Source organism: Lactuca serriola, chromosome 2, assembly GCF_051521515.1.
Source record: "Lactuca serriola cultivar US96UC23 chromosome 2, Lser_US96UC23_V15, whole genome shotgun sequence".
Classification (NCBI taxonomy): Eukaryota; Viridiplantae; Streptophyta; class Magnoliopsida; order Asterales; family Asteraceae; genus Lactuca; species Lactuca serriola.
The window spans coordinates 171,493,080-171,512,497 of record NC_136409.1 but is presented as its reverse complement, the minus strand read 5'-3'; the positions used below and the strand labels follow the sequence as shown (position 1 = coordinate 171,512,497).

Here is a 19,418-nt window from a genome sequence, read left to right as displayed (position 1 = left end):
CAATCAATTACATTATGATACAAAATGAACTGTTCGACGATTTATCATCCCATCCTCAAAACGTGGTTGATTTCCTGTTTCACTGAATTCCTGAGAATACAAGTAGTTTTTGAAAAGTGTCAACACAAAGGTTGGTGAGTTCATAAGCTTTTGACAGTAAGAGTTTGAAAATCGATCTTTGTAAAGAGATGTATGTTACCAAGAAAAATCCAATATTTTCTTTATAAAAGTTATGTAATGTAGTCTTATAACCGAAGACCAAAATGTATAAGTAACCTCTCTTACTAATAGAAAATGATATGTGTTTAAATTGACATAAACGCGCTTGAATTAAATGAAATTCCCGTAAATTCTTATGTTTGTTAATACTTTATGTATATGTAGTCCTAAATCTCAGGACCGAGAAAATAACAAGTATTGTCCATACTTAAAGTTATAAATGTGGTTTCAAATGATGTGTAGTCATAAATACCAAAACCGAAAGTGTACAGTAATATCTGTACTTATTGAGATAAAAAGTGATTTTAAAATCGACATAAAACCCATTTAAGTTTTATAAAAATCCCGTAAACTTTATGTATTGTTATATCCCTATGTGAGTCGGTATAATCATACTATGACTAAATGAACCTGCCACGACGTTTCTCAGGCATTGTAAAACTGAAATGACATTTGTCACCCGTAGACCTGCAGGTCCCACTGTAGCTAACAGCAAGGTGTGGGGTGTCAAACCCAATATAGATCTATACACAACTATTACGTTCTCCCTCCAGGAGACTCTGATTATAACTAACAGGAATTTATATCCCGCACTCGGACGTACGGAAAGAGATTGTCTCACAATTTAGGTTAACAAGTTTACGAGTTGTGTGCGTGAGTGTAAAACCTTTCTGTATGAAATGTACCCTTTTTTTGTACGTGTGTGTTATGTGATGTATCATAAACTATACCTATTATAGTTTTATCCAAAATGTTTGTAATATATAAGAACTCTTTTATGAAAAAGCGTTAGTGTTATGAAATCCATTAAACTATGCTTATTATAGCTTATATACGTGTTCTAAATGAATGAATAATCTTATCATGAATGACTTATTTTCAGTTTATGATGATAAAATTTACAAAGAAACACATTCAATACTTAGAATTTATTATTATACACTTTGCTCAACATAATACAAAGTGTTATGAAAATTATATGATGTTAACTAAATTAGACCTTCCTGCACTGTTTTAGAAAAACCATAGAAAAATCATACGAAGTCAAAAACTAAATCCGTAACTTCTGAGAGTTCCCAAAATGTGTCTAGTTTACTCATAATTTTTATCATGATTTTTAATGATCTTTAAATTGGGTGAAAAGGTCCATAATCACAGACTGGTCCGGATTGGTGTCTGAAATGATAGGCAGTTTTGTAAAATTCACCATAAATTGTAGAAAAATCGTATGGAGATGTGCAAGTAGTCATTTTAAAGCTAAGAACTTGAACTACTTGCACCTAAAACAGTTTTGAAAAAAAATGTTTAAGTCGTCCAAAGCAGTCCGTGAATGGAGTTGAACGTTTCTGATGAAGGCTGTTAGAAAAGTTTAGTTATGTTCCTGGTATTTTAACTTGTATTCCCCCCCTAAAAACTTGAGAAAACATGAAAATGTAGGGGTATGAACTCACCTTGAGTGATTTCAGTAGATAAGTGTTGAAGAAGAGAAGTGTTCAACCCAAGAACACTTGAAGAATCCCTTGAAGATTCGAAGCTCTAACACAAATATAATGGAGTTTGTGTAAGATATCCATGATTTGAGTGGAAATAATTGAGATAATCATAAAGAGAATGGATTATGCTTACCAAATGTGGAGGAAAAACTCAAGATCAGCCCTTGAATCTCGAATTTCTAGAGAGAGAAAGTGAGAGAGGAGAGAGTTTGATCTTCTTGTGAAATGAGAGCAAATGAGAGAAGTGAGGAGAGAGGATGAATATTCAGCTCTCAAAAACGTGGGAAAGAGTGATGATTGAGTGGAAAGGACATTGATGTGACCTAGGTAAGGTGGGGAGGTGTGGCTGGTCATAGAGTGGGTGTGGGAGTGGTTGCTTGTGTCATAAAGTAAAGCAAAGTCAATACTCCACCTCTTTGTACTTTACCCACTTGCTTTTATTATTTAAATAAAGATTTTTATGAAAATATATAAATATTTAGGGTTTATTATGTTAAAATATGATTTTGGGTGAAAACCCCGCGTTAAAATAATTAAAAACGGGCCTTAAACGTAAAACTACGCGAAAACCGGGAGAAAATGAGTTCCCAGCGAGACCTCTCAGTCCTAGGCCGAGGTTCGGTCCCTAGGCCGAGGTTCGGTCATGGTGGTTGCTGAGCCGGATGCGAGATGCGAACCAGGAGCGAGAAGCGAAGGGCGAGGGTCCGTCCGAAGGTTCGGTTCGGTTCTTCTTCACCAGAAGGGTTCGGTTCGGTTTTTCTTCATCAGAAGGTTCGGTTCGGTTCTTCTTCATCAGAAGGTTCGGTTCGGTTTTTCTTCATCAGAAGGTTCGGTTCGGTTCTTCTTCATCAGAAGGTTCGGTTCGGTTTTTCTTCATCAGAAGGTTCGGTTCGGTTCTTCTTCATCAGAAGGTTCGGTTCGGTTTTTCTTCATCAGAAGGTTCGGTTCGGCAGCCTTCTTTATCAAGAGGGTTCGGTTCCTAAGAGGGGTTTCGGTTCCTAAGAGGGGTTTCGGTTCCTTAAGTCCGTTTTTCGCGTGGACTTCCGTTTTTGGGCTGTTTTTGCCAAATTCGAGGGTCGGGATGCCCCGAGTGATTATAGAAAGTTGGGAGAGATTTCGAGAGAGATTTGAGAGAGATTCCACACACTCAGAGAGATTTGGGAGAGATTTGACATACTTGGGGAGATTTCACATACAAAGAGATATTTGGGAGAGATTTCACATTCTTAGAGAGTTTCGGGAGAGATTTGACATTCTTCGAGAGATTTCTCATTCAGAGAGAGATTTGGGAGAGATTTCACATACTTAGAGAGTTTTAGGAGAGATTTCTCATAGAGAGAGATAAAGTGAAAACGATTGAGAGAGGTTTCATTGGTGACCTTTTTGAGTGTTCGGCTTCGCAATGCAGGGTCCGTAAGCCCCGTTAAGCCTTGTTTAAGGATCTTGCATACTCCCGATGAGTATGCAACATTGTTTTATCGGTTTGGCTCGCCACGTACCACAGTTTTAGGTTAAGGAGATCTAGATGTACGCACTTTTCAATTTATGATTTCTCAATAGAATAGAGAGTTGTTTAGAAATTACATAACGTAGACTCTAATACTCATGGCAAATTGAGTTGACCGGTTTGACTTGTTGACTTTAGTTGACTTTGACTTGACCGAAAATTGACGGTTGTCACAGCAAGTCCTATTTCGTTGATGATTCCAGGACGTAATCATCCTAAGGGGGAGATAATTGTAACGCCCGTAGATCCAGGCTAGTCTATTTAGAGACGATAAGCGTCAGAAATGACTTTTTGATGGAATATTAACTATAAGGAGTAATCTTAACTAGGTTGTAGTATATGTTACAAGGATTCCGTGCATATAAAGAATGCCGAAATCCGAGTTATAATGAAGAAGTTATGACCTGTCAAAGTTTCGCGACAGAACCGGCACGACACAGCGCGACGTAAATAGTGAATTTACGATAGAGCGAGATTTGGCCTTCGAGATCTAAACGAAAGTCGTAGAATACGTTAAACCGTGAGCGTGCATAAAAAGAACGTCCAAATCTGACTTCGTATGAGGAAGTTATGATTTTTTTAAGTTTCGACTTAGCAGTACGCAGTCTGAATACTCGATTTGAGACCAAGCGGTTTTTAGCCAAAACAATCTAAACGAGAATCGAATATCTCGTTGATAGCAGCGAAACGATAAAAGATAGGCGAAAACGGACGTCGGATGAAGAAGTTATGACTTTATAACGGAGTTTTCCTGTCCCGGCCTACTAAAAATAATATAAAAAAATAAAGTCAAAATTAGCTGACGGAGTCTAAATGAAAGTTGTAGATCTTGCTTTTACCTACGCGTCGATATAAAGAACGTCGAAAACGGAGTTCGTATGCGAAAGTTATTAATTTATGAAGTTCGGGGCGCGAAACCCCAAAACTGTCAGATACTATGACGTGGCAAGCAGTGCCACGACGTGGAAAGTCTTATGACACCTCCTGGAGCCCCCAAACGCAACTTGCAATGATGCATGCAGTGACGACCAAGCCCACGACATGGAAAAAGGTGCCACGACGTGGCAAGGGCAAATTTTGACCTATAAATAGATTTGAAGGGCCAGCCGTTTAGGGTTGCTATTTTCTCTCCTCTCTCTCCCGTTTTACCTCGATTTATGTGCAAGAAATATCCCGAAGCCCCGGTGCCATCCCGAGTCCCGAACCCCGAAGATCCCGAGAAGAAAAGAGTTTCCGAGCCAAAGCTCTGCCCGCGAGGAGCCCGGTTTGTGTGAAGATCTTCCAGATCTACCGAAGAATACTACTTCTACAAGCCGTAGTGCTGTCCGATCATCTTCTGATCAAGTGAGTGTATAGTTACTTTCTTCTAACACATAAATATGAAGTATTTGCTTGAAATACATGCTATGTGTTTATGTACTGTTGTTTATTTGAGATAAGTGTGGAATGAATGTTTTATATGGTTTTTAAATGAGTTAAACTGTATATGTATTTTATATCTACTAATATGTTGGGTAGAACATGGGTAGATGAGATAGTTGGTATGTGATAAAATGATGAGGTATGTAAGATGATTAAAGAATAATATTGGTAGATGCACCAATTAGAGAATGTCATAATACTAGCAGATGCGCTTAAGAATAATATTGGTAAATGCACCAAATGGAGAATATCATAATACTAGTAGATGTGCTTATGGGATAATCCTGGAAGATGCGCTTATAGGAAAATGTCGGCAGATGCGCCTAAAAGAGAATGTCATAAACCTGGCAGTCGCGCCTCATAGTGTATGACGTAATCCTGGCAGAGGTGCTTAAAGGATGATGTTGGTAGATGCGCCTTATGTAGCAATAGATTTTGTGCCAATTCCTTAGGTCAATCCTTAGGAATGAATGGATGACGGGTAGTTGAATTCTTAGGGTAAAATCCTAAGAAATAAAGAAGATAATTGGGATGAGTAATTGAGTTGATTGTTTGATGGTTGAATATAATAATTATATTATTGTGGGTCGAAAACCCTATAGGTAGTTTGGAGTACCAGTTTCCGAACTTTTCGAACTGTGGTTGCTTGAATACGAGTGTTAGGTGAGTGTTCTCACTATACTATAAAGGATACTAGTTGTCTTTGTGATATTTGTATGGAAGACCATGGGGGTAGCCGATGACAATTATATGTAAGACAGGGATTTGGCCATCGACATTGGAAGGGAAGACCATAGGGGTTGCCCATGACACTTGGACGTAAGACTATGGGGATAGCCCATGGTAATTCTTGGAAAGACCATGTGGGTAGCCCATAGGGGTGTGCAAAAAAACCGCAAAACCGTAAAACCAAGCCGAACCAGCCGATTCGAAACTGAAAAAACCAAAACCGAAAAAAACCGAAACTAAAAAAACCGAAATCGAAAATCCGGATATGAACGAGTCGGTTTTGGTTTAGATACTTAGATATCCGCGGATAACTGAACCGAATCGCTTTATATATATATATATATATATATATATATATATATATATATATATATAATATCATTATTATTATTATTATTATTATTATTATTATTATTATTATTATTATTATTATTATTTATTTCCATTGAACTGTTAGCCATATCCCAAACAAAAATCATGATTGACAATTCCAATTTTACACTTCTACATTATGTTTACTTGTATTTTTATTTTTATATTTATTATACCAATTATATTGTACGTTATTTGAACTTTATTATGTTTTTATAACTTTTGGACTTACTAATTTTTAGAAAGGGATCGTTGGAATGGTTTTGTAATTTGATTATATTTTATTTTTTATATTTAGCGGGTACCCGTGAACTGAACCGTGGTTACCCCGTGGTGATGGTTTACAATTTTATTACTATCCGAACCAAACCGCCCCGTTAACACCCTAGTAGCCCATGACACTTGAATGTAAGACCATGAAGGTAGCCCATGACATTTCAGGGAAAGACCATGGGGGTAGCCCATAACAAATATATATGGTATGTGGTATTTTGGGGAACTCACTAAGCTTTTCGCTTACGGTTTATGTTTAAAATGTTTTCAGGTACTTTTGGTTCTAAAGGGAAGGACCCGACTTGATCGCACTGCATCCTCTAAAGATTTATTATGCATTGATTGTTTTTATTTTAGTATGATGTTTTGAGAATACTTTTACTCTGAGTGTATTTGAAACAAATGAATGAATGATTTTGATTATTTAAAATGAAATTTTTACTCAATATTTTGGGACGTTACAACATATCATAATCCTAATTTGGAAGTCGAGAAGGCATACTTTTTAGGTCCATGTGCAACATACCTTTAACACTTACATGATCATTTGGAGAGATATGCTACCTGCTTGATTGTTGCTACCTCTTCCGTTGGATCTTTTCTTAGCAGTTGCTTTCTCTTCTTCTGCTACCGGACCCTCTTCCCCTCTTCCGCTGCTAGATTGATTCCCACCAACAACATATTTATTTACGACATTATATTGAACATGTCCACTGGATACAAATGTTCATGTGTTGCCACTTTCTTAATAATCTTCTTTAAATGCTTCACATCACCCCATTAGATATATGTATAACATACTTCAATGTAGGGCACTGAAAATAGTTATGTCTTCTAAATTTGGTATCTCTTTGACCAATTCATATAAATCTAGGAAATTTATATCTACATAAACTTCTGTTTGTATAAATTTGGGAAATTTTTATCGACGAAAACTTCAACACCAAAGTTTCTAACAAATGGTCTAACGTATATCAACTCCTCATTTTTTAACTGTTATGAACATCAACACAAACAACAATAAATAATCATCTGGAATGTTTAAAATCATGTTATCTCGACAAGAGCAGAAAGGATAAGGTGGAAAATTTTGATAGGGAAATATTGAGGAAAAAATGTAGTGAAAATTTTGTTAAAAAAATCAGACAATTGGTTATGATAATTTTTTTACAAAACAATCTCTTATAAGATAACATCTTCTAAAACGTTCGGATTTTCACAATACGTTGTCGCAGTACTATATCTGTTTTTTCGTAGTCAACATGAAAAGATAATATATGATTTTTCAAAAAAATCCCACAAATGTCGTAATTTTTCACTCAAGCCAGCAAAACGGCGTTGTTAATTTTTTTTAAGAAACAAAGAAAAAAAAGAAAAAAAAACAGATGATTAAAATGTTCGCAAATGGTTATGTGCGAAAACAGTGACTATTTGACTGATTTTCCATTTTTGTAGTTATTTATGATAAACAATTTGAAAAAAAAAACTTTCAGTTTAAGCTAAACATAAAAAGTGAAAACTAAAAGTTTTTTCGTTTTTAATTTTGTAATTTGCTTGTAGGCTTTATTGTTTTCTCATCTTAAGAGAATCAGGTATGTAGATGGTAGTTACTACATGAGTTGCAAACTAAAATGGATTTGGATATTTAGGGGCTGTTTGTTTTTTTGTGAAGATCTGCACGACCATTTTTGTCTACACTGCGTAGATAACGCGCATGCATATGTCCTCTGTAACGCCTCGATTCTCAGGTATTGATTAAATAAAAGGTTCTTTGGTTTTAAGTCCTACTCGACGAGTTGGTTTCCCTACTCATCGAGTAGCAACGGGGTGGGATCGCATGTTTAGTGACCTACTCGCCGAGTCCAAGAAGGGACTCGACGAGTAGGAGCTGGCAGATGAAACCCTAAATCCCGGGGTCTTGCACCCTATTTAAAGGAGCCTCAACCTCCTTTGGTCTCTTGGCAGTTCTAAAGAGTTCCTAAGAAACCCTAATTCGTGTGGTGCCTTTTGTGTGTGTATAGAGCTTGGAAAGAAGGCTCTTAGAAGAAGAAAGGCAAGGGAAATTGGAGCAAGGGAGTGTGGGAATCAGATCATACCTCAGTTAGCATCTCCTTGAGGTATCAAATCGTCACCTTTACCTTATTTCCCTTTTGGATCTCTTATGATTAAGTTTTGGGGGTTTTATGGATCTTGAGTTGATAAGATGGGCTATGGGCTAGATCTGAAGTTGTAACTTCAGATCTGGACCCTTCTCAAGTTCTAGAATCATAGAGTTCTGTTTTGGTCGTGGATGAGGCCCTTCTTGTGCATGAAACCCCATTAAGAGCCTAGATTTGGCATTAAGAGCCATTTTAGTCATGCATGCGCATAAAGTTTGTAACTTTACGTGAAAAACATGCTCTAGAAGCTTGGATCTGTAATTTGGAGCCATTGCATGGCTTAAATGAGTCTGTATGGCTTAAGGACTGAAGGGACTCGGCGAGTCGCATGGTCGACTTGGCGAGTCATATGAAGATAAGCCGTGAACTCGACGAGTTGGATGAATAACTCGGCGAGTCCGATGAAGATCGCCTTAGACTCGACGAGTTGTATGAACAACTCAGCAAGTTGGATGAGTTTTCCCCAAGTTATGAATGCGTGTGTATCTGCCGTGCTGCAAGTAGGAAACTCAGCGGGTGGCCTTAAGGTTTCGATCAAAAATCGTAGGCACTCGACGAGTAACCCAGACCGGTGACTCGGCGAGTGGGAAAGAACTTCAAGGAACTCGACGAGTAGCTGAGGGTACTCGGCGAGTTAAGGTCAACATGGACTGTTGACCTTAACTGAGGACTTTGACTTTGACCAGGGGCTGTTTAGTTGGCTTATGGAGTACCTTGAGGTTGAGGACTTATGAGTATATTCGTGCTACGGTAATAGGTGGTGGAGTCTTTGGCGAGTGATTCGAGAATTGGGATTCATCTACCGAGTCGGCATTTGTGAGGTGAGTTATCCTCACTATATCAAAAGGGTCTAAGGCACCAAGGTCGGCCCTTTAGTTGTTATCGTTATGAGATATATATATATATATATATATATATATATATATATGGTTACGATCTGATAGATTAGAATCAGGATAGACAGTATGTTATGCTTCTATGATCCTTAGGGATCGGGCTGTTAGTGGCCTGCTAGGTCTGTATTCTAGTCATGAGAGATTGCTATGATTGACGATTAGTGAGTTAGCTATGTTTGATGCCTATATATGTCAGTATATGTTAGTTTTGCGCACATGATTGTTTGCTCGTTGATTTGGGTTGAGGCGGTCCTGCTTTGTGCTGAAGGCCAACATACCTTATGAGCGGTCCGGGAGGACTGTATGCCCACGTGGCAGTCCAGTCATGCCGAAGGCTCGGTGTAGACTCAGCAGACTGTAGGCCCTGTAGGGCGGTCCAGTTAGGCCAATGGCCTAGTATGCATGTTGTTGATGTATGGTTACAAATTTGGTATTTCAGTGTGGTATTGGTATTTTGGGGGTAGCTCACTAAGCCCTCGGGCTTATAGTTTGCAGTTTATTGTTTCAGGTACTTCAAGAGGAGATCATGGCAAGGCAAAGGTGTGACCGTACCGCTCCTTAACCTTATGATCTTATTTTGGGACACTCTGATGGATATTGATAGAAAATATTTTGTACACAGTTACTCATTGGATTTTAAATTATGATTGAAAAGTTTTAAATTTTGGCGTAAAATTTATGGGTGTTACACCCTCGCAGAGTGTTTGTTTTTTGGAAGTGCGCAGATCAAAAAACGTCTGCGCAAGGTCTTCCTGGCGCAGACATGGACCACTATCTTCAAAGGTCTTCAGACCCCATTTTAACCTAAACAAAAAAAAACATAGGCCATCAGTTTTTTTTTTTTTTTTTTTTTTTTTTTTTTTTTTTTTTTTTGCTGAAAATGCATTTTTAATGTTTATGACATGAAATTAAGTTTGAAAAATCAATTTATTTCAACAGCTGCAGACGTTAAAAACAATCAATCTTCTTATTTCAGACTGCAGACATTTGGTCCGCCTCTTCTGCCGCAGATGTTTGCAGATGTGGTCCGCAGACTGCAGACATTTTTGCTTAAAAAAACAAACAACACCTTACTCTATTTCCACCAAAGAGTTTTTTGCCTAGCAGTATTAAGGCGTTGAAAAGATATTTCTCCTCCAAAAGTAGAAGGTTTAAGTCCCATCATGGATAAAAGAAGTATCTATATTTCAAACAATCAATTGAAAATTGAAGTTTCTATCTACACAAATTTGCAATTTTAATTTTGTAAACTTAGGTTTGTAATTTTAAACTCATGTTTCCATTAGAATGTGTGTAAACTTATATGTGCAATTTTAAAATCTAGAGTTTCTATATTCGTAAAAATTGTCTTTGTAAAGGAGAAAAATCCCAGATTATAAGATGTATCGACCAGCTTAAGGATTGAAAGAATTTATACTTTGAACCGACCTGACTTGTATTATATATACGTATGCATCTAATGATCCAAGTATACCACTACAAGAAACAGGACCTTTAGGGACGACAAATGTCGTCTCTATAGGTTAAAAAAGTCGTCCCAATAGGTGTCCGGGAGGACATGTCGTCCCTACAGCTCTCGTCCTCATAGCCCCGTCGCAACAGATCTTTTTGGCTGTCGCTATAAATATCGTCACAATAGGTATCCTTTAGAGACGACATGTCGTCCTATTCTGGTTCGTCGCTATACATTGTTGGTCTCCATAGATGAAGCTATAGAGACGACATGTCGTCTCTATAGGTATATCTATAAACACAACATGCCGTCTCTATAGGTATATCTATAAACACAACATGTTGTCTCCATAGATAGAGATGTAATCGACTCGCCTTACTCTTTAGCGACAGTATGTCGTCGTGGTAGATGCAACATGTCGTCTCTATAGGTATGCCCATACAGCTGCTCTTTCTTTCTCTATATTTTCTCAGTTTTCACATCACAAAATTGCTAAATCAGTAAATTTACATTTCAATGAAATAACTTAAAACAACAAATAACAAAAAAATGTCCATTAAATATCTATGGATTGTGGTAATAAATAACAAATCTACCACAAAACACTCTGCATACTTATTGAACAAATTTCACTACAAAAATATTTCCCCAACTTTTTTGCAATGCCAATGTAGCTACCAAAAACATGCTCAAACCCTATTAAAAAACAAGATAATTTCACATTTTAAATTTCTTTGTGATTGATCTAAACAAACAAACACCTTAAGTTGGCTTTTTCATGTTATGCCCTGCACGGATAACTTCATCCTAACAGCTGTGATGCAATCACCGATCTACAAAACAAAAAAATGGTAAGCTATATATTTATTCTTTTTTTTACATTTAACTTAAAAAAAGGAAAATAAGAAAGTAGCAAAAGTTTTTATAGGTATTTGCATACGCTGAGTTGATGATTTGGTAGTTGACAGCGTAATTGTCGAAAATGCCCTCCATCTCAGGGTCAATTGGATCGCCTGCGTGTTGATTTAATCCAACAACATTCCTATTATCATGCTCCCCCTAATCAAATTAAGTAAGAGAGACTTTATTATATGAAAAGAAAGGAAAAAAGAAAAGAGAGACCAAGGGTATAATGAGAATTACAGTCAAAGAAATTATGACGTCTTATGTATCAAGTTCAGAATTTTCAGCAAGTGTCTTTGGCACAATAAGAAAAGCATCCGCAAAAGCTTGAACACCAAGTTGAGCACGCTAAAATGACCACCAAAAATATATAAAACTAATTAACATTTGGTTCACATGGATTAAAAAAAGCTACAAATTATGAGAAGAAATTGTCTAATTTACCCCTTTAATAGTTTTCTTCACTTCATTAATCAAATGCTGTCTGGCAACAACCTCAAAAGCACCAGCACCCTGAAATACATATTAAATAATAAATATGTTAGAAAATATAATTTTTACATATATAAAGCTTAATTTAATTAATGTTAAAAAGTCAACGGGTGTTCTTATTGTAACAACTGCCTCATCTTCAACGGTGTTTTTTACTGATCACAGACCATCTCTAACAGCATCCTTGATTTGTGCAATCGTGTGGTAATTTGGTCCTTTAATAATAATATAAAATAAAACAATTATCACCATTAAAAAAAAACAAAATTGAATTAAGATTTTTCAAATAAAAAAATGAAAATTATAATTACCTTTAATTAAGATTGTGCAAGAGTTTGGATGCCTTACATTCTCAACAAAAGTATACCTTTCTTCCCATCCAAGAACATCAGGGGCTAAATCGTCCACATAATTAACAGCTTCACCACCACATGCGAAAACTAAACGTTCCATGTTTCTCTTTTTGGCTCTTCGAAGAGCAACTATCTGTTAAATTACCAAAAATAACCTTTACACGTTACAAACCATCCCCCACGTGGAATTACCAAAATACCCTTATGGATATTTACGAGTTACTTACCCCTGCCCACACACCTGCAAGCACAAAGAAATTTAAAATGTGAAATTACCATTTTACCCTTTCTGGTTGATAACAACAAAGTTGTCATCAACACCACACAGTTGCAAGCACAAAAAACTTACAACACACAATGTTGTCAGTTTCTTCATCTGTGTATAGGTATGTGAAAGATTTGGCTTCAACAAATATTTCTATATAACAATTAAAAGATATGAGAAGTGAGAACACTATTAAATGTCTTTGATTGTGTTAATTTATACAAGAAAGTTAAATTTTGCGTACTTTTAACTGTCTCATCTGTACGAAATTTTGCATTGACTTTGTTTCCACTATCAACATCACGAAGCTCAACCTGATCAAACAAACATACAAACACAATATTAAAAAAAAGAAACACAAATCAAGATTACAAGATATAGAAACTTATGGAGGTTTTTATAAAAACCTGCATGACAGTGCCTCCTTTTCCTTGAGTAGAATGTTGAGCTTTCACGACCTAGATCATAAGTGCAGGCTCTTAATACATATAGACACAAAGAGTTGCTTTAAATGTGAAGTTACAAATGACCATTTATAAGAAGTTGCAAATGACCTCATAAGATGATATAACATAGTACCTTGAATGTGTTTTGGAGAAAGGTAGTAAAGGGACCAATGAGAATGCTTGAAGTTTGTGATCGACAACATTAAGCTCTGATAGAAGTTCATCAAAACTCCAACCAATTTGTGGATCAGCTATGATCCCATGAACACATTGGGGACACCGAAGTTCCAATTTTACCCCTCTCCTGGTTAAACAAACAATCTATCAAACTGATTGTTTCATCTTTTATGTATAATTTACAGGAGGGTTAGATAAATATAAAGCAGGACTTACATGATATGGAGTGAACCAATCTATCAAACTGATTGCTTCCTCTTTGATGTATTAGAAGTTATATGTATCTTGACAACAATCGTAGAATTCAGAGTTAGAATCATATTTGGTAGTAACTCAAACATGTGTAAAGAATTTTACCAATACATTTGGTGTCTTTTTCATAGCATTGTAATGTTAACAAGTAAGAGTTGAAAAACAACCAGAAATTTACTGTTTGATAATACTCAAACACTAAATCAGTGGACTTACCGGAAGACACGCATTTTAGGGTTAGAGGAAGGACTTGGAGCTATTCGGATTTCCACGAATTGATTTGATATTAATTTAGATACCAGATGAATTTTGCAAGTTTAATTTTATATGCATGTTAGCTTGATTATCAGGAAGTAAGAATCATTCGAGCAGAGAGTGATTTCAATAAGGCAAATCAAGTCATGTTCATGAAGCTCAATCATAAACGTTTCTAATTTGTTAAGATCAACCGAACATAATCCAAACGTACTTCTAATATGTCCAACAAAGAAAAATTCAGGGATTATGATGATCATATGACTCCAGACTACATTAAAACATAACGAATTCAAAAACACATAACGAATAATGAGAAATGAATGGAGAATACCGGTGCTCCCAAGTCTGAAAGCCTAATTTGTAGAGGATGGAATGAAGAGGCTCCGAATAATTGAACACTAAGCACTAACCTAGGTCGCCGGAGTAGGGCTTGTATTCGTTAGAATTTATAACCGGAGGTTAAAATGAAGCCGGTAGTTAAAATCGTCGGTGTTGAAGCTAATCGTCAGTCAGGAAATTGTCGATTGATCGATCGAGAGAGACAGAGACTAATGATTGAGCGCGAAAGAATGAAACGAAGGGGGATGCTCTCCTAATTTTGGGCTAATTTTGGGCATATCTATGGGGACGACAAGTCGTGGGTACAGGTGTTTCAAGAACGCGCCAAATCCACATCTTTTCCCGCTTAACACACTGAGATGAGAAGTCGTCGTTGTAGCCTCAAAAGTAAAAAAAAATTCATCAACTCTATGACAACGACATGTCGTCCCTATAGGTAGCCAACAGCGACGACAAATGTCGTCCCTATAGATCTCGTCCCTATAGATGCTTATTCTTGTAGTGTACGTGCATGAAGTCATGAGAAATAGCATGTTAAACAATTATTTTCCATTGCTTAATTAACTATAATAAAAGTGTTATGTTATATACATTGCTTCGAAAAAGCCTATAGATACAATAAGGTCTAAAAATTAATTACAACAATGGACATTTATTTTTCAAATAAAACTTTACACTTCACAAGTTTTGCTACTTCAGTCGTGACAAAAAGTTATCTTCTTATTTTTAAAATTTCAGTATAGCTTCATGAACAAATTACTTTTTAGTAGTATGTTCATCGAGCCACGTAATAATATCAGTAAGAACCCGAGTAATGATCTCATCAGGTTCCCCATCCATTAATGAATGCCATGCATCATCATATAAGTTATATTTCTTGTCTGGACTCTTTGCTTTTTCATGCAAAGCTTTACTCACAGACGGATCTGTCACCATATCAGCTTTTCCATGCAATATCAACAATGGCAACGAAACCTGTAGCAATAACATGACTTAATTAATGGGTAATGATGTCTGTATGAATATGGATAAAGCTTTGTATATATAAGGTATGTTTCTTTTCTAGACTAATATCATTACATTCAAAAAACTAAATTTTACAATATTCTATCAATTTTAATGTGAGAGGAGTTGGTAGGAAAAAAGGAATAAGGGAAAATAGGTAAAGGGTTAGTGTCTTAATAGCATTAAGCCAAGTTTTGTTTTTGCTTAACCCATTAAATCATTATGTCAGATTAAATAAAAAAGAAACAGTCCCCAAGACTTATGTGTAAATTCTCCCACTTATATAAAGTCCTCATTGTTTAACGAGTGGTTAGGATATTAGTTATATAAATAAAACATACGTTTTCAAGTTAGGATATTAGTTATATAAATAAAACATACGTTTTCAAGTTAGGATATTAGTTATATAAATAAAACATACGTTTTCAAGTTGACTTTCAATCTCTTGTGTTGTCTTTAAAAGTTCCATAGCTGTTCCCAAACGTGGTTTATCCTTGTAACCGATAACATTATAGTTTGGCTACATACAATAAAACCGTAAAAAAGTTAAAATAGTTTTCGATACAATATAAAACCGAAAAAATTAAACAAACCAGATGCTTCTTTTTAGGGTCTCTGAATGCCATATCACCGAGATCCTTTTGTGGAACAAGCTTCATCTTTGGCATAACCTTCGCCATACCTATGAGAAATTTTGTTACTGCCCATGGTGGGACCACATCGTCTGCAATCTACAATACTTTTAATTCATTATCTTTATATAATATGTTGTAAATTGGATACAAAGGCAAGGGTAAAATAGTACTTTGCACATTGGAGCAACAAGGACTGCACCCGTCCAGAATGTTGGTTGTTTAAGGTGCACCTTTAGAGCCACGGCTCCACCCATTGATTGCCCGAGCAAGAATCTTGGAAGATCACGTATTTCGGGATTTTCTATAACCCCATAAATTATATAGTATGAATTTTAATTAAGTAAATCTTAGTACCTATATATACCAATGACTTCTGACACATGACAAGAAAGAACACAACAGGTTGTCGACTTCTGCATGCATTCAACATGCATGCATTGAACAAGGACTAGAATAAGATAAACTTTAACTTTTTGTTCTACCAAAATTAGTTGGAAGGGTGGGACCATGGGACACGGACTCACACTGGATCTTGTATTTGTGGAAAAGACAAAAATGTCATTTTCATATTATTATCAGATAGTTCTAGAAAGTTTGTCTAGTTATATCCAGTCTAGTACAGACTAGTCCAATCATGTCATATCCTGTCTTGTCTTGTTCTGTCATGTGTAACATGTGAGTTTTAAGATTTAATCCGTAATTCATACCTAAGACTTTTGAATAATGTTCTACAACATCATCTACTAGAGCATCAAAGCTTGGAATATAGCAATGAAGACCTTCCGAAAGGCCAAGTCCCGGTAAGTCCATGGCAAAAACCGCATATCCACATGAAGCAAACTTTCGAGCAATTCCTATAAGCATCAAAATACTTGATGTCTTCAAGAAAACCGATTTCTTCTACTAGTTGTTAACTTGTAATGAACACATACCTTCAAAGAAAAATGTGCAAGTGTCTCCATAACCATGGCAATAGCAAATTACAGCTTTGGGAGGTTGTGCCCCCGGAAACCAACTTTTTGAGAAAATTTCTATCCCTTTAGAGTTCGTCTCATATGACTAGAAAAAACAGGGGAAATATAACTCTTCAAAAGTAATTGAAGGCATAGCACTAGCATTAACATAAAGTTTAATAATATTACCTCCTTTGTCCTCAATCCTTCGTATTTTGTCTGAAAAATATTTGAAAGTAAGAAGTAAGTGTCATTCCAAGTGTATCCGGCTCTCATACATGCAACAAAATACAATTACATGAACCATGGATCCTAAAAATCGGATGCATATCAAGAAAGGCTGAAAGGATGAAATTCCTAAAGAAAAATTCGAACTTTTTGTGAATATGGTAGACCATTTAAGCTATTTTGTTTAGTAAAAAATATTAATTGATAAAATAAGGTCAAATTTGGAAACATTAGTCGAATTTGGGATTACAATCTCCTCAAAATTGAGGCAATTGAGGCACAATTTTGAATCTAAAGTTTCTGGCATCCATTGTTGGTGTAATAAAGGCATGGAAATTAAGAAGATTGGGGCTTTATGTACTTGTTGCCACCCCACATGAGTTTTCTATTGTTTAATTAAATCCATCAATAAAATGCATTCAATAACATCTCACCCACAATACCTGTGACATCCATCAATCAATCGATATATGCATTCGACAACATCTCAATTCACTTAAAAATCATCATATTTTGTAATAAAAATCGAAACTTTGATGAAAATAATTACGTTGAACAAGATATGATCGATGTTAAGCTGAATATCCTTGAAGGCCTCACGTGCAGTGCGCCTCTCTTGCACGCAATCCATATTGGCATTGAGAATTTCCTGTAATTCAGGTGTTAATTCTACGCCCTTCAACATATTAGCAGCTGGAATAAGGAATTCTTCTTCCTCCTTATCGTTGGTGAGGGAAGTAAGACCCTAACCCTAAAATCTAACGTAAAACGAAGAATTCAAAAGAAGAATTGGAGTTGGTAGGGGTAAAGAGATATGATGATGATTGATGGGGTTCGTTGTTATGATTTCCGTGAATCAAGTGAAACCCCCTGGTAAACTTTCCAATTCTCAATGTCAGATGTTGATTAAAGTTACCCAACCTGGCAATCTAAAGTCATAAAAAACAGAAACGCAATCTCATTATCTTGATGACTGATTCAAAATCGCCGAGCTACATTAGGAATTTCGAATTTTTTAGAGGTAATTAAAAACGGTTGCAATTTTGTGATTCGACTATTAAACCGACTATTTGCTTCGTTAACCATAATTTTCAATTAAAAAATAAATTAGGCAAAACTAAATAAACTAACCCTTACAAATGAGTAATTTATTAAAAATAATAATTTTTTTTTTGAAATTTATAAAATGACTACTTACTCCAAAATCCTTATAAATGAGTAATTTATTAAAAATAACAAACATTTTATGAGATTTATATAATGACCATTTATTTCAGAATATAGTATTCTTGAATACTTATGACCATTCCAGAGTTGATGGTGGTTGGTAGGTATCAGGTTTGGAATCTGACCCAAACGTGCCGGACTAAAAAAACGTATTCTGGAACATACGGATATCCCGGAGTGGTAAAATTGGCTATTTGTGTGTTCTTTGTTCTTCTTCAATGAGCATATGCCTTTGTTATTGTGAGATTTGTTCCAGACTGTTGAAATTAGCTTTTGGATACTAAAAAATGAGTTTGTATAAGGATTTTTTTAGTGCTAGTATCTAGTGGATGGCAATGACAACGTATTGATGGATCTATGCAATATATTGCTCGCGACTACACATGTTTTGGTGTAGATATAAGTAGTGATATCAACTTTGATGAGTTAATGACGTTAGTTGCTCACATGTAACATCCCAATGATGAGGTATTATCAATTTTAACCCTATGTATGAAGAAATATTGCATTTTGGCCCTTATGCTTGAGAAAGATTGCAAAATGGCCCATATTGGCATTTTTGTAATTTATGGGGCGGACTCATGTACACTCGACGTATTCTTAGCGTACACAGGGCGTACGTGGGTGAGCCACAAACCCTAATTTTTAGGGTTTGGACCCTATATAAACATCATTAACCTTCAACTACTTACCCCTCACCAGCCTCCAACCCTCATTCTGTCCCTTTTGCAAACCCTAGCCCCATTGTTGCATCTTGAAGCTAAAGAGTGTGTTTTTATGCATGTCAAAGGAAGAAGAAGGTGGTGGTAAAACTTGGAAGCTAGAAGTAAGCTTGGATCTGGAAGTTTTGCATCATCCTCAATCTGCAGAAGGTATAAAGTTCATACATTGGTGTAACATCCATAAAAATCAAGCCAATTTAAAACTTTTTTAAAGCATTCAAAAACCAATAGTTATTACAAATTGTTTTCAAAACAGTTTCATGTCAGAGTATCCCAGAAACCAAAATCATAAAATATGAGGAGGTGCATGATCACGCCTTCGCCTTCCCACAATAATCTGAAGTACCTGTAACAAAATCAACAACTGTAAGCCCGAAGCTTAATAAGTTTCCCCAAAATACCAACACCATACAATCAAAACAATATCATAGAAAACAACATGCATATATAGAGTCTACAATACGATTGGTTCGCCCTCACCGGGCCTTCAGTCTAGTTGGTCCACTCTCAGAGTCTTCAGTATGACTGGACCACCCTCACCGGGGCTCCAGTCTATCTGGCCTACACTCAGAACCTTCAACATGTCTGGTCCGCCCTTCCGGGCCTTCAGCCTGTCTGGATCATTTTTCGGGCCTTCAGT

The 19,418-nt window shown here is 36.1% G+C and overlaps 1 protein-coding gene across 1 annotated transcript; it reads right to left on the bottom strand.

Moving 5' to 3' along the window:
• Positions 1–14,573: 14,573 nt before the first annotated feature.
• On the bottom strand, positions 14,574–17,841 carry LOC145087390 (alpha/beta-Hydrolases superfamily protein). Its single transcript, XM_079025340.1, has 8 exons — positions 17,380–17,841; positions 16,791–16,820; positions 16,581–16,707; positions 16,356–16,502; positions 15,819–15,949; positions 15,607–15,744; positions 15,435–15,533; positions 14,574–14,983 (listed from the first exon to the last, which is right to left on the bottom strand). Exons 1-8 carry the CDS (start codon positions 17,512–17,514, stop codon positions 14,765–14,767), a joined length of 1,026 nt encoding a protein of 341 aa, XP_078881466.1. The 5' UTR covers positions 17,515–17,841; the 3' UTR covers positions 14,574–14,764.
• Between the last annotated feature and the right edge of the window lie 1,577 nt (positions 17,842–19,418).

Excerpts from the sequence above, each read along its gene's own strand:
- LOC145087390 (XM_079025340.1), bottom strand. The coding sequence starts at position 17,514 with ATGTTGAAGGGCGTAGAATTAACACCTGAATTACAGGAAATTCTCAAT. Across the intron at positions 16,821-17,379 it reads TCGATCATATCTTGTTCAAC|ACAAAATACGAAGGATTGAG; the intron begins GTAATTATTTTC and ends AATATTTTTCAG. Across the intron at positions 14,984-15,434 it reads TTGAAAGTCAACTTGAAAAC|GTTTCGTTGCCATTGTTGAT; the intron begins GTATGTTTTATT and ends TTATTGCTACAG.